An 18,333-nucleotide genomic window follows, 5' to 3' on the forward strand; every position below is an offset into this window, starting at 1 on the left:
CCCAGAATCTATCGTCTCCGAGCATCTCCGTCGCTATTTAATCAAACTTTTTAACACAGTATGTGACGACCTTGAAATCGATCACGCCCACTGGACTTTGGGCCTTAGGTGAGACGACCCAAAGTGCAGAAGGGGCGTTATAATAACACTGCACAGCTGTCGCGCAAAGGAAAAGTTCATAGCAACTTGCAGGGATAGGACCGACATCCCTTTCGAAAACGAATCGCTACAAATATTTAATGATTTATCCAAGGTGACTATCGCAGACGTCGCGAGTTCAGGCCCCTGACCCTACTCTTAAAAGATAATGGTATCTGTTATAGATGGGGGGTTCACGTTCAAACTTATAGTGGTCAAGAACGTAAAATACATCTCCATCAGCTATCCAGAGGAGACAGAGCAATTCCTACGAGCACTGTGCCTACCTCCACCTGATCAGATCCGTGATCCCCTGAAACCTCAGAGATCGGAGTGCAACGTGGGACCACCCCGGACCTCGTAGACCCCCCTCTTCCCCCCCTCTTCCCCCCCCTCCTTGGGCCACCGAGCGAGGGATACCACCATGATCGATGGGGGTTTTGGTAGGGGAGGGGGAGGGGGAGGGAGGGTTATCGATTTGGGCCGGACCCATGGTTACGATCTCGCCTACTTACCCTGGTCCAGGGTTTGGCTCTGACTGATCGACCGATTTTCCTAGAGCGGCCCGGCGGAGTTGCAGACCTGCCTAAGACATGCAAATGAGCATACAGGAATATTTCCATTTGATGTATGTATGTATGTATGTGTATATATATGTGTGTATGTATGTGTGTGTATATATGTATATTTTTATAAATGAATAAGTTTTGTTTGGATCTTTTTGGGGTAATCGGCATGATATGATTCAGAACAAAAGAGAAATGTGACAATTAAAAAGAAAGGATGCCGTGCTTACACTGGGAAATGAAATATATATTTTTGCGCATTGTATATCAAGTTACTGTGGGCCAGATAAAGTCTTGTGGCGGGCCCTCGGGCCGTAGTTTGGAGACCCCTGATCTTACTCTATGCTGAGTGGATTGGCTGTGCGGGACGGGGGGGGGGGGGGCACTCATTCCCCCCCCCCCACCCACCAGTTTCATCTCTTTCTTCACCCCCTGTCCTTACCATAGGATATTGACTTTACAGTGCCAGTTGGTCCTCTCTCGCCAACTGAACCAGAAACCTTTGCACCCACTTCTAAGCGTACAGATCGAGTTACAACATGGACCCGGCGTCATAATGTTATTTCCACTGTGTTCCCACTGTACCATTTCCATTGAAAGTGTAATTGTATGGTTTTTTTTTTCCCAATATCCCTGGATGTTGTTTATTGTCTGATTATTCAATAAAAAAAAAAATACTACCAACTCATTATGGAACAAGAGGCAGGGGGTGCCCAATGCTGCATCCAATTGACAAAACATATAAAGTAAAATACTTCAATAATAATAATTGGTTATTTAGTTAACCCTTTGGCCAAAGGCGTCCTAAGCCTGCATACCAACGTCAAGGTATAACCAAAATAATGCAGGTCCTACACTACACTGTGAACCCTTCCTTTTACCTCTGTGAGAGGGGAAAAAACCATAATGGGTCTTGTTCCTGCAGCAAGTGAAATGACCTTCCAAGTTAAAAGGGTGAAGGAGGAGGAGTGAGCTCTGGGGGGAGGTGCCACAGCCTCCAAAGAGACATAGGTTAACACAGATTCCCAGCAAGCTCAAACTCCCACACCCACCACAAAGTGAATATATATTTATGTCAACCAGAGAGCTACTGAGCGTGGCAATTGTATATAACAAGAGACAGGGGGTGCCCAACGCTGCATCCAATTGACAAAACATATAAAGTAAAATACTTCAATAATAATAATTGGACTTTACAGTGCCAGTTGGTCCTCTCTCGCCAACTGAACCAGAAACCTTTGCACCCACTTCTAAGCGTACAGATCGAGTTACAACATGGACCCGGCGTCATAATGTTATTTCCACTGTGTTCCCACTGTACCATTTCCATTGAAAGTGTAATTGTATGGTTTTTTTTCCCCAATATCCCTGGATGTTGTTTATTGTCTGATTATTCAATAAAAAAAAAAATATTACCAACTCATTATGGAGCCTCTTTATTTTTGTATCAATATTTTTATTGGACACATAAAGGTAATACAACACAGGTATGGGTGTCATGATCCCAGGACAGTAAGGCTTTTGAGTTACTGAATGTGACCATAAAACATTTTCTATTTTCTGGGCGGAAGGAATTAACTGGGGAGAGGGAAGGGGTGGGAAGAGGACAAACAGGGGTTGACTCGGAGGGGTTGGGGGGGAGGCTGTGGGGAGGGGGGGGGGAAGTCTTGCGTCAGGTTCAGGTAGATCTTCTTCTCTTCTTGAATCTGGGGGGGAAGGGGACAGGGGGGGGGGGAGGTGGGACGCTCCTACCTCCGCAACTCCTCTCGGATGGGATTATTTTGCTAGCCAGGGATCCCAGGTGTTCAGAAATTGGGGTATTTTTTTTTGGATGAGGGCAGTTAATTTCTCCATCGTCATTACTTCATTGATCCGCCTAGTAACCGTAGCTCTAGAGGGGGCTTTTATCTGCTTCCATGCGGCCGCAATGGAGCACCTAGCTGCCGTCAATATTGACGTTATTAGTCTTGCCATTGGCGGGGGAAGATCTGAGATTGGTTTGTTCAGCACCAGGGTCAGGGGGTCCATGGGTAGGGTTAGTCCTGTGACCTGGTTTGTAAGCCTCAGGATCATAGCCCAGAATCTTTGTATCTCCGGATATGACCACCAAATATGGGCCATGTCGCCCTTTTGACCACATCCACGCCAGCACAGGTCTATTGCGCCGGGGTAGATCTGGCTCAGTCTGACAGGAGTCAGGTACCAGTGAAATAGGATTTTGTATATGTTTTCTTTTATGGTTGTGCAAATTGAAGTTTTGGGGGCTTGCTCCCAGATCTCCTCCCAATCCTCTGGGTCTACCGATAGGCCTAGTTGTTCAGACCATTTTTGCATGTATCGATGGACAGGTGGGGTCGAGGGCGACTCTAGCGCTTTGTATAATTGTGAAATCAATCCTTTTTGATAAGTTCTTTTAGTGCATAGGGATTCAAATTTGGTTAATTTAGGGAATTTAGAGGTTGGGGAGAGGGATAAAAGGAAGTGTCTGACCTGCATATATTTGAAAAGGTGCAGGCCTTGGATGTCAAATTTGTTTCTAATCACCTGAAACGTAGCGATCTCATCTTTCTGCAGCAGATCGGCCACCATCCTAATATTGTGACTCTGAAATTGGTCGAATTGACTTGGGGAACACCCAGGGGGGAATTTGGGGTTCCCGAAGATGGGGATGAGCTGTGAGGGGGATGCTACCAGACCGTACTTCCCCTTGCTTTTAAGCCATGCTTCCCACGTGCATCTCATTGCTCCCAGGGCAAACCTTGGTGGTTTAGCCCCGCTGCTGCCAGAAGGCCACATTGCCACCTGGAAGGAGAGGGGATAGGCGTAGTGAGTCTCTATCTCTAACCATGAAGCTAAGGCCGGGTCGCAATTCCAAACTACGGCCTGATTCAACTGTGCAGCAAGATAGTATTTTGCCAGGTCGGGGACCCCCAAACCTCCTCTGTCTCTACTCGACAGCAACACCGATCGTGGGACTCTGGGTTTCTTGTCGTTCCAGATAAATTGGAGGATTAAAGACTGCATGTTTTTAAGAGATGTTTGTGGGATCGAAATTGGGAGGGTTTGGAAGTTATATAACAGTCTTGGAAGAACGTTCATTTTTACTGCCGTCATTCTTCCAAACCATGAGATTTGGTGCTTTTTCCAGATTTCCAGGTCTTTCTTAATCTGGTTAAATAGGGGAGGATAGTTGTATTGATATAGAGTATTGTAAGAAGTAGATATTTTGACACCTAGGTATTTAATATAGGAGGAACTCCAGCGATATTTGAAATTAGCTTGGCTGAGTTTCCAGTCCTGTTGGGGAAGGGTTAAATTTAGGGCTTCAGATTTGTCCATGTTTATTTTATAATCAGATATTTGGCCAAATTGTGTCAGGTGCTGTTGGAGGTTAGGGAGGGAGGTATGGGGGGCCACTAGGGTCAATATTACGTCGTCTGCAAACAGTGAAATTTTGTGTTCTCTGTCCCCGATTTTAATTCCTTTTATATTGGGTTCTTCTCTAATTGAAGCTGCTAGGGGTTCTATAGTTAAGGCAAATAAGAGGGGCGAGAGCGGGCAACCTTGTCTAGTACCGTTTCTAATCTTTATGGGGTCTGAAAACCCCCCTGCTAGTTTGACATATGCTGTTGGATTGTGATATAGGGCTCTCACTCCTTCCAGGAAAGGACCTGAGAATCCAAACCTCAGCATGGTTTGGTCTAGGAAGGACCACCTAATCCTATCGAACGCTTTTTCAGCGTTGAGGCTTAGGATCATTGCCTTGGACCCAGAGAGATGCACGTGGTCAATTATATCCACTATTTTGCGGGTGTTGTCGGAGGCCTGTCTTCCCGACACAAATACTACTTGATCTATATGTATCAGTCTAAGGAGAATTGGGTTTAGCCTGTTTGCCAGGATCTTGCTGTAGATTTTGAGATCGGTATTTAACAGGGATATTGGCCTATAACTCCCACATAAAAGTGGGTCTCTACCCTCCTTATGGATGATCGCTAAGTTCGCTGCTGTTATCGTAGAGGGTATTGACTCTCCCTGTAGGAATGAGTTGTACATTTGGATGAGATAGGGGGATAATATAGGTAAGAACATTTTATAATAAATGTTGGAAAAACCGTCCGGGCCCGGTGTTTTTGCTAGTTTAAGGGATTTAATAGCTTGGGAGAGTTCTTCTTGTGTTATAGGTTTGTTGAGGGATTCTGTTTCTTGGGGGGTAAGCGTGGGGAGGTTACAGTGGTCCAGATATTGAGTTATTTTGTTTATGTTTACTGGGTCCTGGTCTGGGGGATGGAGATTGTACAGGTCAGAATAAAATTTCGCAAATTGCTGGGTAATTTCTTTCTCTAGGTATGTGATTTGACCTGTGTCTGTTTGGATTTTTGCTATCTGGGCTTTTGCTTGTATACCTCGTAGCTTCGAGGCCAGGAGCTTTTCAGCTTTATTACCTTTATCGAAGTATTTTTGTTTCGACCATCTAAGGGCTTTTTCAACTTCCTCTAGTTGTATGTGTTTAAGGGCTGCTCTAGCTAAATTTAGTGACTTTAGAGTCTTCTTAGACAGCAAGGTTTTGTGTTGGGCTTCGAGGAGAGAGATCTTTTCTGTAAGCTCCTTTTGAAGTCTAAATTTTTGCTTTTTTTTGTATGAGGCCATGGAGATTAAGTCTCCTCTGATAGAGGCTTTGTGGGCCTCCCATAACATGGCCGGGGTTGAGGCGGAGCCTTTGTTGATCTGAAAGAATTCTATTAGTTTTAGACGTAGAGTTTTCTCCATGTCAGGGCAGTTAAGAAGGGAATCATTCAGTTTCCATTTATATTGGGAGTGTTTAACAAAGGGGATTGTTAGGGAGAGGTCAATTGGCGCGTGGTCGGACCACGTGATGGGTCCAATATTAGATTGAGAGGAGGCCTGGAAGACGTTACTAGTGCCCAGAAAATATTCGATTCTCGAGTAGGACTGATGAGGGGTGGAGAAGAAAGTGTAGTCCCTCTGTCCCTGGTGCTGGGCCCTCCATATATCGATCAGTGAGTAGTTCTCCATGATCTCTCGGAATTTTTTAGCTTTTTTTTGGGCCTGAGTACTACTTGGGGAGGGGGTATGATTTGGGCTCTTTTGATCTGGACCAGATTTGTCATTTATATGGGATGCGACCATGTTGAAGACGCCTCCAATGATTAGGGAGGACAGAGACTGCTGGTCCAGGTCTTCTAGTAAGTTAGACAGGAAAAGTAATTGATTGTCATTGGGAGCATATATATTCACAATCGTGATCGGGGATCCTGCTAAGGTGCCTTAAAGTGTTAGTGAGCGCCCCTCTGGGTCCGAGTATGATTTTGTTAGCACAAAAGGGACACCAGTTCTGATGAGGATGGCTACTCCTCTTTTTTTGCTAGGGGAGGAGGCATAAAATGCTTGGGGAAAAACACTTCTGAATGTGTTTGGGGGCGTCTGTGTGTTGAAATGAGTTTCCTGGATTAGGACTATGTCTCCTTTAGACCGTTTGAGGTCTGAGAGGACTAATTTTCTTTTTTTAGGTGAATTAAGGCCCTTGGCGTTAATTGATATTAATTTAATGGAGGCCATTATTTAACTATGAATGTTTTCAGGGCTTTTGGCCCTGAGGCTCCTAAACTTCCCATATGAGGAGCGTGTGAGCAAGGGGCGGAGCTCATGTCAGAGTCCCAAGTTGAGGGAGTCGCGGAGGGAGGGGGTGCGGTGGGGAGGGGGGGGAGACACAAAGGGGGAGGGAGAACTGGGTGGGCCTTGGTAGGGCCTAAGAATGGTAGCCTTTGGCACAAGTGTGTCAAAGGCAGTGGGGCGATATGCCCCTGAATTGACTTCCGGGGACATGGGGACAACACGGAGCCTTATGGAGGGTCCTATGCCCTCGATTCAGGATATTAGGAAAGCCTCCTGAATATAGGTATGGGGCGGGGATATTTTCTGTGTTTTCAGAAGTGAAGGGGGGTTGATGTGTATCTAGGCCTGTTGTTTAACCCTTACAGTAAGGAGGGTCTGTTGGGGTTAGGAGACCGCATTATTTATTATAATTCTTTGTATATGAGGTATGGGGGCCTCTTTTAGTGCCAAACCAAGCTGTAAAATGAGAGACTTGTGTTAATGTTTACGATGGTCTGTGCGTCCTTTGTGTGGACACCCTGTAAATATTACAGCTGTTATAATTGGGCGTTAACAGCTGTATATTCTTTACATCGTCACTGCAAGGTATGATGATGATGATGGTAATTGTTTGATGTTGTTTTATTTTGTAACCGTGTTCCTCCTCCTTTCTTTTCTTCCCCCCTCAGTGGTGCAACTTGGGATTTACAGCCAGAAAAACTGGACTTCACACAGTTACACCGTAAACTACGCAACTCCCCAAAGCACCCGCTCCCCCAGATAGACAGAGAAGGGTAAGGGACAATGATCTTTAAGGCATTGTCTGTGTCTGTGCGTCTGTGTGTTTGTGTGTGTGTGTCCTTATATTATTGGGGGTGCCAGTTTACTAGTCCTAGTCGAAAAGGGAACATGTTTTGTTTATATGTGCAGTTGCTATACTGTAGGTCGTGTGGCCAGCTCTAGTCCTCAAGGGGCACCAACGGGTCAGTTTCTCAGGATATTCCTGCTTCAGCAAAGGTGGCCCAATCAGTGGCTTAGCCTTAGTCGAAGACTGAGCCACTGATTGGGCTACCTGTGCTGAAACAGGGATATCCTGAAAACCTGACCTGTGGTGGCCCTTAATGGAGTTGGCCATTCAAGTTCACCATATGTTGGGGTGTTCTTCACTATACTGTGATAGCTGTAACTGTTATTCAGTTGACTGGTCAGTAGCTGCTGTTAACAGCTGTTGCAATTTCATTAATAACCCCATTGTAAGGTGTAGTAGACAATGCAGCAAGTTACATCTCTAAATAGACCATCGCTAGTAGGTATTCGTCCTCAAACCTAAGTCAAATTATAATGCCTGTCAAAGTTTAAAGGTTGGTTAGTGACCGGCTACTTATTATTAATTGATCTATTCATAATTACATTTACTACATTGCAATGGTCATCAGGAAGCAAACAGTTTACTCTTGCCCTCTGCTACTTTGATTGCTATAGCATTATGTTATGACTTAAATACAGACAAATTGCTGTACAGCTTAAGTGTCTTCTTCAGGTATTAATAGTTGCTGTAACTCCAATGCATTATACAGCGCTTTTTACAACCTGAACATGCTTTGGTGGCATCTTCTCCTATTATAACCATGTAGTTCCTCAGGAATGTACATTTTTGTTTCTTGGTTCAGGTTTGGAAAAGGAAAGTGTGAGGATGGAGAGGAGATTAACCTGAACGACATAGAAAAGGTTCTTCCAATTTGGCAGGTAGGTTTTTATACTCTCTTCTGACTTTTAAGGATGTGGTCCACAGCAGAACAGCTGTATTGTTCTCTACTGGTTCTTGAGAGAATGTACTGTAGATATGGATAGTCTTACCAGGCAGCTTAGGATAGTGGGAGTTTGGGACCAGATGTGGCTGTGTGTCTAGTAAGGATCTCTTGTCTTTACAGGATGTTGGGCGATTAGGGTTCAGGGCTGTTTTTCCTTGCCCCCCCCTCCCCCCTGTCGGCGACTCTGTGATTTCCCCCTCCTCCTTTTTGTCTTACAATCCACCTCTCTTTCCCCTCTCTCCCTTACTCCCCTCTTTCTCTCTTACTCCCCTCTTTCTCGCTTACTCCCTTCTTTCTCTCACTCCCCCCTCTTTCACTCCCTCCCCTCTTTCTCTCACTCCCCCCTCTTTCACTCCCCTCCCTCTTTCACTCTCCGCCCCTCTTTCACTCTCCCCCTCTCTTTCACTCTCCCCCCCTCTTTCACTCACTTCCCCCCTCTTTCACTCACTCTCACTCCCCCCTCCTCTCTCTCACCCCCCACCCCTCTCTCGCTCCCACTGAGCTTACTGGATCACATTTTGGAGGTTAAATACCACTAGTCTAAAGAATGTAGGGCGGTATGTACGAAGCATTCTAATGAATGAGCCATAAGGTGTCCTACAGCACTGAAAAGTATCTTAATTAAAACTATTTCATATACAGTGGTGAGAAAAAGTTTGTGAATCCCAACGATAATGACGGAAATTCCATCGTTTTTCCATGATAAAATTCTTGAATCAAAACCAGTCTTTTCTTAAATATCCAATAGGGTTTATATTAACCAATTCCATGTATTTTGGAAAAAAATGATGTGTGAATTACACAAAAATGAATCATTAAGAATCGGGGTGAAAAATTAAGTGAAACCCTGGTTTTATTAGCTAAATTAAAGGGGATAATTGGAATCGGGTGTTTAAATAATTAGGTAGATCTTCAGGGGTGAGTTTAGGAGGCCCCACCCTATATAAAGATCAGAAACTTTTGAGTTTGGTCTCCACCATACAGGTGTGTGGAAACACGTCATGCCACGACCAAAAGAAATCTATGAAGACCTCATCAGTTTAGAAAGTGTTACAAAATAGTTTCTAATGATTTGGGCTCCATCAATCCACTCTCAGACAGACTGAGGAAGACAAAAGGAGAAATTTCAAGATCCCAGTCACTCTACCCAGGAGCGGTCGTTTTAACAAAATCTCTTCAAGAACAAACCGGCAAATCATCCAGGAAGTCACAAAGAATCCAAGAGTAACATCCAAGGATCTGCAGGCCACTCTCGTTTTGGCTAATGTGAGTGTTCAAAACGCAACTACCTGAAAAAAACTGAACCAGACTAGTGTTCATGGAAGGATAGCCAGGAGGAAGCCACTGCTCTCTAAAAAGAACATTGCTGCTTGTCTGAAGTTTGCCAAAGTGCACATGGATGATCTACAAGACTTCTAAAACAATGCTCTATGAACAGACAAGCCAAGGGTAGAACATTTTGGCCTCAATGAGAAACATTATGTTTGGCAAAAACCAAACACTGCGTTCAAACAGGAAAACCTCATCCCAACCGTCAAGGAGTGTGATGGTTTGAGGCTGCTTTGTTGCCTCTGGACCTGGACAACTTGCCTTCATTGAAACAACCATGAATTCTCTGTTGTATCAGAAGATTCTAGAGGAAAATGTCAGGCCATAAGTTCATAAGTTGAAGCTAACCAGAAAGTGGGTCATGCAGCAAGACGATGATCCTAAACATGCAAGCAGATCTAAAAGAGAGTGGCTGCAGAAGAAGAAATTCCGCGTTTTAGAATGGCCTAATAAAAGTCGGGATCTAAACCCTATTGGAATGTTGTGGCAGGACCTGAAGCAAGCTGTCCATGCAAGGAAGCCCTCAAATGTCACTGAGGTGAAGCAGTTCTGTACGTAGGATTGGGACAATATTCCTCAAAACCGATGTGAGCGACTGACCAGAAGTTACAGGAAACGCTTAATTGAAATCATTGCTGCACAAGGTGGCGCCACCAGGTACTGAATCTAAAGGTTCACATACTTTGTCACACGCGAATATTGATTGTTGAATCATTTGTGGATAAATAAATGTTGAAAAAGTATCATGTTTGTGTGTCATTTGTTTGATAAGATTTTCTTCATCTATTGTTAGGATTTAGATTAAGATCTAAAAACATTTTAGGTTTGAACTATGTGAAAATCCTAAACTGTTCACAAACGTTTTCTCTTCTCTGTAGCACTTTTCTTCCAATGGGAGTCACAATTACAGTATAAAGTGTGGGGCCTGATATCATCAAGCAGTGCTCAGAGTCCCCTTACTTACCTAAAGTGCGGGGCAGAAGGGATTGTTAGACACAGTCCCTGCCCAGATGAGTTTACAATCTATGATTTTGGTACCTGAGGTACAGGGAGATAAAGGACTTGCCCAATGCTTATAACTACATAACAAATATGTTCTTTGTCTACCAATGACTTTGACACTTTTTGTGGTACTTCGTAGAAGTAATCAGATATCTCTTCCTTTGCTGCTCCATGTTTATCTGAATAAGGCTAAGGCCCCGCTGCACGCGCCTGCACGGCCGCCTTGCTTGCCGGCGGCGCGTGCAATTCACTGCACCGCGATCTGCGGTCTGCAGCTAATTTTTTCCGGCGCGGGGGGGCGTGGACAAAACGGCCAAATGAAGTCACCAAAAGAGTGAAAAACAAGCCTCTAATACTACACTCAGGACCCTAATAATGTAAACGTGAATCACATATCATGTAAAAGTAAAAACTAGGGTCCCTCAAAAAAGCTCTGTCAAGTGAAATGCACGTCATGTAGAGTGACGTTACATACTGTGATGTCACGATAGCACAACCTGGAAGTGCCTCGTTCCATGGCCATAGACAGGAGGGGTATGGATCCTTATCAAGAGGCTACTTTTGCCTAAATATACCTCCTATCAAACTCCAATGGAAGGAGGAGGGAGAGCCTTAGATATAGGATTACTAGGGCCTGCCCATGTAGTTACCTGGAGATTGCGATTAGCAGCACAGATTCTGACTCCCATTTAAAATATCCTATGCTGATATGGGGCTCTCCAACCTTTTCGTTTCCGGTCACGCTTGTTTTGGAGTACTCAAGGACATCCTAGTTTTACCCGGAGGATACTCCTTCTCTGTTTGTGTCTCTGATTATCCTCCGATTCACATTTTGGGAAATTAAATTAAGGATGTTTTTTTTATAGTTTTAGATTATTTTAAGTTTTATATTATTGGGGCAGTATGAGGGACTTGTTCTTCGCTGCTTATAATCCATTCCCCATTGCACTGCTCCTCTTCTCTATAACAATTGCTGCCACGCAGGGATCATTTTGTTAGTTGATAATACTGCTGTGGTCTGCAATATGAAATACCCCCAATGTTAGGAGTAAAATGTGTAAACTTTTGGTCATTGTATTAATTATATTAAAAAGCAAAGATAAGTTCAACCGTTTTTCCCATCGGTAAAAAAAAAAACTTGTCCATGGACTTAAAGTTCTGGATAAAAAAAAACAATACTGGATCAGCAGTCAAAAACGAAATGAGAAAATGACAGACTCACGTTTTCCTTTTGGTCTCACCATGTTTCTTCTTTAATGTATAAAAAAAACCCAGTAGCAATACAAAAAGATCAGAACACACAGGGGAGGGAAAGCCAACAGACACGCAGTTAAATGGGCAAAGCCTGACGAAGGGGCCAGCCTTGAAACTTTGCTCTAGTTTGCACATATAAGTGTGTGTCTGCTGCCTTTTCCTTCCCCTGTGTGTTCTGATCTTATTGTATTTCTGCTGGCTTTTTTTTTATACATGTAGCACTGTCCCCTCTCTCCCCCCCTCCTTCACCCCCCCCCTCTGGGAGATTTACATACTACTACATGGGTGTGTGGTGCTTTACCTGTTTGGTTCAGGAGACTGGGAGCGATCTGCATTACTTTGAGACCAGGACAGGCTTTTGAGCTCTTTCTTCTTAGTTGGTACTGTGCGCCTTCAGCTGTAGTGGGCTCCAGGGTATTGTATTCCGGAGATCAGCTCCCACCACTGCATACTTATTCCACTCTGCCCAAGAACTGACACTCAGGCAGGTGAAAGATGAACAAGGGTCTTTATTGGCAGCATCATGTACACAGCCACGGCAGCTCTTCTTACAGCGCTGTATGATCTCTGAAGTCCCCGACTTCTAGAGGGTGCTTATCCCTGGTAGTAAGGGGCAAGGAGTCTGATGTTTCCCAGGCTTCTGCCTGGGGTGGGCCAGCTCATCCTCGCAATGGGTGAGCCTGACTGCCCATGCTCTCTCTTCTCTCTCCAGAGCATGACTAACTAAGTTTGATACTCCCACTTGGAAGTCTCTGGAAGGGGCGGGCTCATGGACTGTACCTATCCCTGATAGTCTTACACAGGCCATGAGTCACCACCTTACTTCCATCACTTACAAGTGGAGAATAAGGGGGGTCAATGGCCCATCAATTAAGCTGTTACTGCTCTGAACTTATTAGGGACTTACATAACAGATGCACTATGGGGGAAAGAGAGATACCATGGGACATACCATGTTACATACATTTAAGAAGAAACATGGTGAGACCAAAAGGAAAACGTGAGTCTATCTGTCCTGGAATCTGTAGGTATTTTTTTCCCTGTTCTGAGGCTGCTATCACGCCTTAGTGTTATGTTGTTACAAATGTAATTGTTTCCCTTGGCTTCTGAGCTTGTTGCCGTGGCAATTCCCCTCTGCTTTTATGTATATTGATCTGCCCCTCCTCCCCCCACTAGTTGGTACAGCTCTGGCTTATTTCCTGCTTGTCCAGGCAAGCATGCTTCCTTTTGGAACCAATAGCCTTGTGAGTAAACACCCCTCCTCACTGCTTCTTCTAGAATAAGGCATTCATTTTCTACCTTCCTCTCAAAAATGCTACCCGCAAGTTGTATTATGCTTCTGTTAACCCCCCTCCAATAAAGTTAAGGAAAATAGAAGGACGCTGTGTGAATTTAAAGGGAACGAGTTTAAACTGCCTGGTTCTACGCATCAGCTACAGTGAGCCGGGGCCAGAACACTATCATTTTCTCTTATTTATTTTTTGAGTGCTGATCCAGTTTGTTTTTTGCATAGTTGTATGCAGCTAGTGGTATAGATGCCGGATCCTAGCACCTCTATCTGAATTATATAAGACAAGGTGAGTGCAAGAATGCCAGGAGTCTCATATAATGCCATTTTAGAATTCATCCCTAAGGCTTTGTCCATAGTGAAAGCGAGCGAGAGTGCTACAGTGCTACTTGCCTCGTGCGAGCTTTCCTCTCCGGCGATGTGTAGACTGTAGGTTTTTGGAAAGCGAGTGAGGGGGTGAGCGCGGTCATAATGTGAGGGGCTGTCCAGGAAGTGTCATGCATGAGAACCCGTCTTTAGCAAATAATAAAATGCATAATGCCATGCAATTTACAGAAGTATTCTGCAAACATATATATACACTGTCATGCATGAAAACATGTCTTTAAGGCATGCCATTTATTGAAATAAGCATTGTAAACTACAAAAAAAATAAAAAAATTAACAAGTATTTATAAGTAAGGACAATACATCAGAAATGTCACAAAGGACACTGTACTGGAAATCTCTTGACGTTGAGGGGCTGTATACAAGCATCCCTCATGACATCGGGATTGCAGCAGTCTCTCATTTCCTGAAGACTAGAGGTTTACAATTCAAAAATCACAACATCTTTGTCCTCAAATTTCTTACTTTTGTGTTGACTAAAAATTATTTTCTGTTCAATAAAATTCTGTGCCACCAGACACAGGGAACGGCAATGGGGACAAAATGTGCCCCATCATATGCCAACCTATACCAGGGCTAGTGGAAATCAGAGACGGTCTTCTTGGAAAACATGGATAGGTACACTGAACAAACACATAAACCTTTGGAGCAGATTTATCGATGATGTGTTCTTGTTATGGCGGGCCCCATAGACCTCCTTAAAGAGTTCATCGGTATTCTCAATGTCAACGAGAATAATTTGAAACTTGCATGCGAGATTGGCCCCGATAAGATATCATTTCTTGACCTCCTGATATCCAAGGAAAACAACGGTGATCTAACCACCACAATCTACCGCAAGTCCACCGCAACAAACAGTGTCCTAAGGGCCAATAGCCACCACCCACCCACAAAGCCTTGTTCGAGGTATCCCAGTCGGGCAATTCCTAAGAATGAAGCGGAATTGTGCAACTAGTTTGGAATTTGAAAGGCAGGCATCAAAACTGTAATGAAAGAAAGGATTCAGGCACGGGGCTACAGCAATAATGTGATCAAGCGAGCATACACAAGGGCAAGGAATACACCGAGACGGGACCTTTTGAGAGACAAAAAATGTGAAGGACATCAAACTATAATTAGATTCATTGGCACGTTCAATGAGCAATGGAGCACAGCCAAATCAATCTTTGAGGAGCATTGGCATATTCTCAGTGCTGACGCGGACTTAACAGATGCTCTAAAGACCTATCCAGAAATGACTAGTCGCAAGTCTAGAAACTTACGCGACGGTTTAGTCCACAGTCATTTCGAAGGAAAAAAACAAAGTACTTGCATCCCAAACAAACCAAAGGGTTCCTTCAGCTGCAAAGCCTGCACAGTGATCAAGACCACAAAAACATTCAAATATTGGACCGATACCCGCACTTTTGAAATCAAACAGTTTATCAACTGCAAAACGACGAGGTAATTTACATGGTGCAGTGCATCTGCAACAAGAAATATATCGGAAACACCTGGCGCCCTTTCAGACATAGGGTTCTTCAACACCTAGGGACAATTAGGAACCACATTGACACCCCGGTCGCAAGACATGTCCACAATTTCCATAATGGAGAGTGGTGTCCTCACTTTTATTGGTATTGACTAACTAACTATGGGCGCCCGCAAGGGAGACTGGGACCAAGAATTACTAAAAAAGGAGTCACGATGGATTTATACCCTTAACACACTATCACCAAATGGGCTAAATGAAGGCTTTGTTTTCCATCCATTCATTTGAGAATCCACTCCTTGATCAGATATCCCAGCTCCCCAAGGGGGGCCCTAAGAAGTGATTTTTGAGAATAGTGTCTCCAGGCTACATCTTTCTATACCAATATTGCACTAACCGATGCTGCCATAAGAACAGTCAAGCAGCCAATAGATACTGCTACCTAACAAAGGGATGTGACATAGGTATACCCCATAACTTATTGGCATGAGTCACATTTGCTGTTGGCTCCTATGTGATCATTATCCTGTGATTTAGGAGAGTGGGACTCTGATGCAGGCAACTGTTCTTTGTTTTATTTTAGCATGCTTTTTGTATTAGAGTTTACTAGTACAGTGCTCTAAACTCGTCCGTTTCATATCCTGGGTATTTGCTCCTGGTGTCTAAGCACCACAGGTCTGTAGTTCCACAAATAAACCCGTGGAAACGAAAGGGTTACAACAAATACGCAACCAAGCACTAGGGTGAGGGTATACCCTATATATACCTGACATCCCGTGGCATCCACTTACAGCCTTGATAAAGCGTTAAGCGAAACGTACGTCGGCATTTTGCGACATCTCTTTTAATCACGTCACTGCGGGAAGCACTTTAGTTACGGCAGTATTTGTTGTGATCAGCTTTCCCGACTTTCAATATGTGTCTACGAATGCGGTTCTTACCATTCTTTCAATTTTTAAATCTCCTCAACGCGTATGCTACTTAGAGGCGACCGGTATACAGACTATTATATGAATCAAATATTTAGATTCTTAAACTGACCGCTCACCTGTCCTGCTGATCGGGACCATTAGTCATATATGACATTTGGGCTGCCTACCAAAACTATGGTTTGAACACAGTAAATGACTCGGCTATGATGAGACTATTGATCTTGGTTCTGATATAACTCAAATATTTAGATTTGTTAAACAGACCGCTCACCTCTCCTGTTGATCGGGACAATGATCCGTATATAATTAGGGTAACCTGTGAAACCATAAGAACTGGAATTTTGCAACCATACTATACTACAGTGATCCGCATTTTCCAAATGCAATATTTAAACACACACACTATGGTAATGGGGCACTATGCATTAGCGAACGCCTTACTGTGGCCCTCAGTGTTGGTATCCAAAGAATTGCAGAGACGTTTCAAACTAGTATACACAACGATTCCATTGATGCATTCTCTGCTTGGAGTGTACAGCTCAGCCCTAAACAAACCATTTAACTCTAAGTGAAATTATTTGGTAAACCACTAGGGGGAGCAGTGTATGAGACTAATACCACTCGTAACCATAATTTATATCAGGACACTGAACATGCAGGCTGACAACAGCGTTGCACGTCGACCCCACGAAGGGTTAAAGTGACGGGTAGCAAAGTGATCTACTGCACATAACTGTAGGTGCACCCAACACCCCACATGAGCCACTAGGTGGATCCATGTAGGAGATTAACATCGGGCTTGCAGCAGAAATCCATATCAGGACATACATCTCACAGTTTTATCCTAGCATTACCCACCAATCCCTAGGTGGGTTAAGAAACGGAGAGTGTTACATCTGCATTATATGTAGCCTGGGGTACATCATATACCCCTTACCTACAGTGTCATAGACCAAGTGTATTAAATCTAACCACACGGAGTAATCGTTATACCTAAGTCGTAGGCGCGTCCGCAACGGTGCGACATAGCATCCAAAATGGCGAACAGTTCACGCCCCCGCCATGCCCCCCAGTCGCCCTTTCGTCACCGTAGCCAGGACTATAAGCGCAACCTAAGGGGAACTCTAAGGGGAATTATAGAGAGCTCTCAGTTTGAATATCTACTCGTTAATACACCAGAATATAGATCTAAGAGCTTCCATAGAATGTTGTATACGTATATCATAAGGGCCAGACTAACTTGAATCAATACCCTACTACTAGTTCTACCCCAACATATGTATCCGACTGCTGTGGGGTGTCTCGGAATCTGGAGTATTCAGCAGGAAGAATACACAGCCACTGAAGGAATATTTACTCCACAGAGCTATCTAGCCTGCATGTTTTTTGGCAGCCAATATGTCTAACCCACTAATACTAGGACGACAAGCCCCTCGTGCGCATCTTGATCTCCCAATCTTCAGCATTATTTTAGTTCCCAAGCATTAATATGCTTCTTCGTGGCGCACTGGGGTTTGTTTCCCTTTTAGACCCCATCCTTTTATATGTCTGAGCATTGCTCCAAATTAAAACAATTTTAACTTTTTTTCACCATCTCAACAATAAACCTTTCTGTGTGCAACTAATTTGCTTTATCCCTTAACTCCACCAGCGTCCAAATGCGCCAGGTCTCTATATGTAGATTACACCTAAGAGACCACCGGTATTGCAGAATATGGGACGGTTTCTGTATTTTTTTCTGTGTTCTCTGTCTCCACCTAGTGCATATTCTACAAATAACATTTTAAAGCTTTTAAAGTCCCACCTATTGCACCTGTGTTCTGTTTATCTTGGTACTTCTATTACTGCGCTCAGTGCAATGCTAAAATGAAGATATTTTCTTACTATAATTTAGTAGCAATGTTCTCGCTTGTGGAAGGGCAATTGATTGAGGTTTAAATCTTGAAACTATTGTGATAGGGCTACTCAAGTAAATGAAATACAAACCGTCTAAAATTGTTACTGTATAATCCAAGTCTGTAAGATGGAAAAAAGGTTAATACCATTAGCATAAAAAATAAATAAAAGGATTACCGCCAAAGTGACATGTTTGAAACCAGACCATAATAAACACATGCACAAACATATGCGCTATACTGTTTACACCATCCCGACTCTTGCGTTCTGCTCAAGGATGTCTTCTCCTTTTGTATCTGAAGCCTCTCCTGCCTTAAACCTTTCTCACTGACTGCCCCACACTTCTGGAATGCCCTACCCCTCAATATTCGAATGGCACCCTCTATATCCACCTTTACTACCTTTGGGCGTCCTTGCCTTTTAAGCTTGCAGACTAGATCCCTGAAATCATTTTTAAGACCCTCCATCTTTCTCTAACTTTGTCATTGGTACCAACATGTACCAAGACCGCCGGGTCTGTCCCAGCTCCTCCCAACAATCTGTCTACCCGATCCACAATGTGCCGAACTTGAGCCCCCGAGAGACAACAAACTGTTCGGTTCATGTGGTCATGCCAAAAGATTGCCCTTTCTACATTTCTAAT

The 18,333-nt window shown here is 43.8% G+C and overlaps 1 protein-coding gene across 4 annotated transcripts in view; it reads left to right on the forward strand.

The window, feature by feature from the left end:
- The window catches only part of CTIF (cap binding complex dependent translation initiation factor), a 419,064-nt gene that overhangs the window by 141,923 nt on the left and 258,808 nt on the right, over positions 1 to 18,333 (forward strand). For all 4 annotated transcript variants that reach the window (XM_075586030.1, XM_075586013.1, XM_075586021.1 and 1 more), the window contains 2 exons: positions 7,010 to 7,114; positions 7,991 to 8,066. In XM_075586030.1, the coding sequence (XP_075442145.1) occupies positions 7,010 to 7,114; positions 7,991 to 8,066 (181 nt within the window). The remainder of the gene's footprint in view (positions 1 to 7,009; positions 7,115 to 7,990; positions 8,067 to 18,333) is intronic.

This window comes from Ascaphus truei, chromosome 1, assembly GCF_040206685.1.
Source record: "Ascaphus truei isolate aAscTru1 chromosome 1, aAscTru1.hap1, whole genome shotgun sequence".
Taxonomy (NCBI): Eukaryota; Metazoa; Chordata; class Amphibia; order Anura; family Ascaphidae; genus Ascaphus; species Ascaphus truei.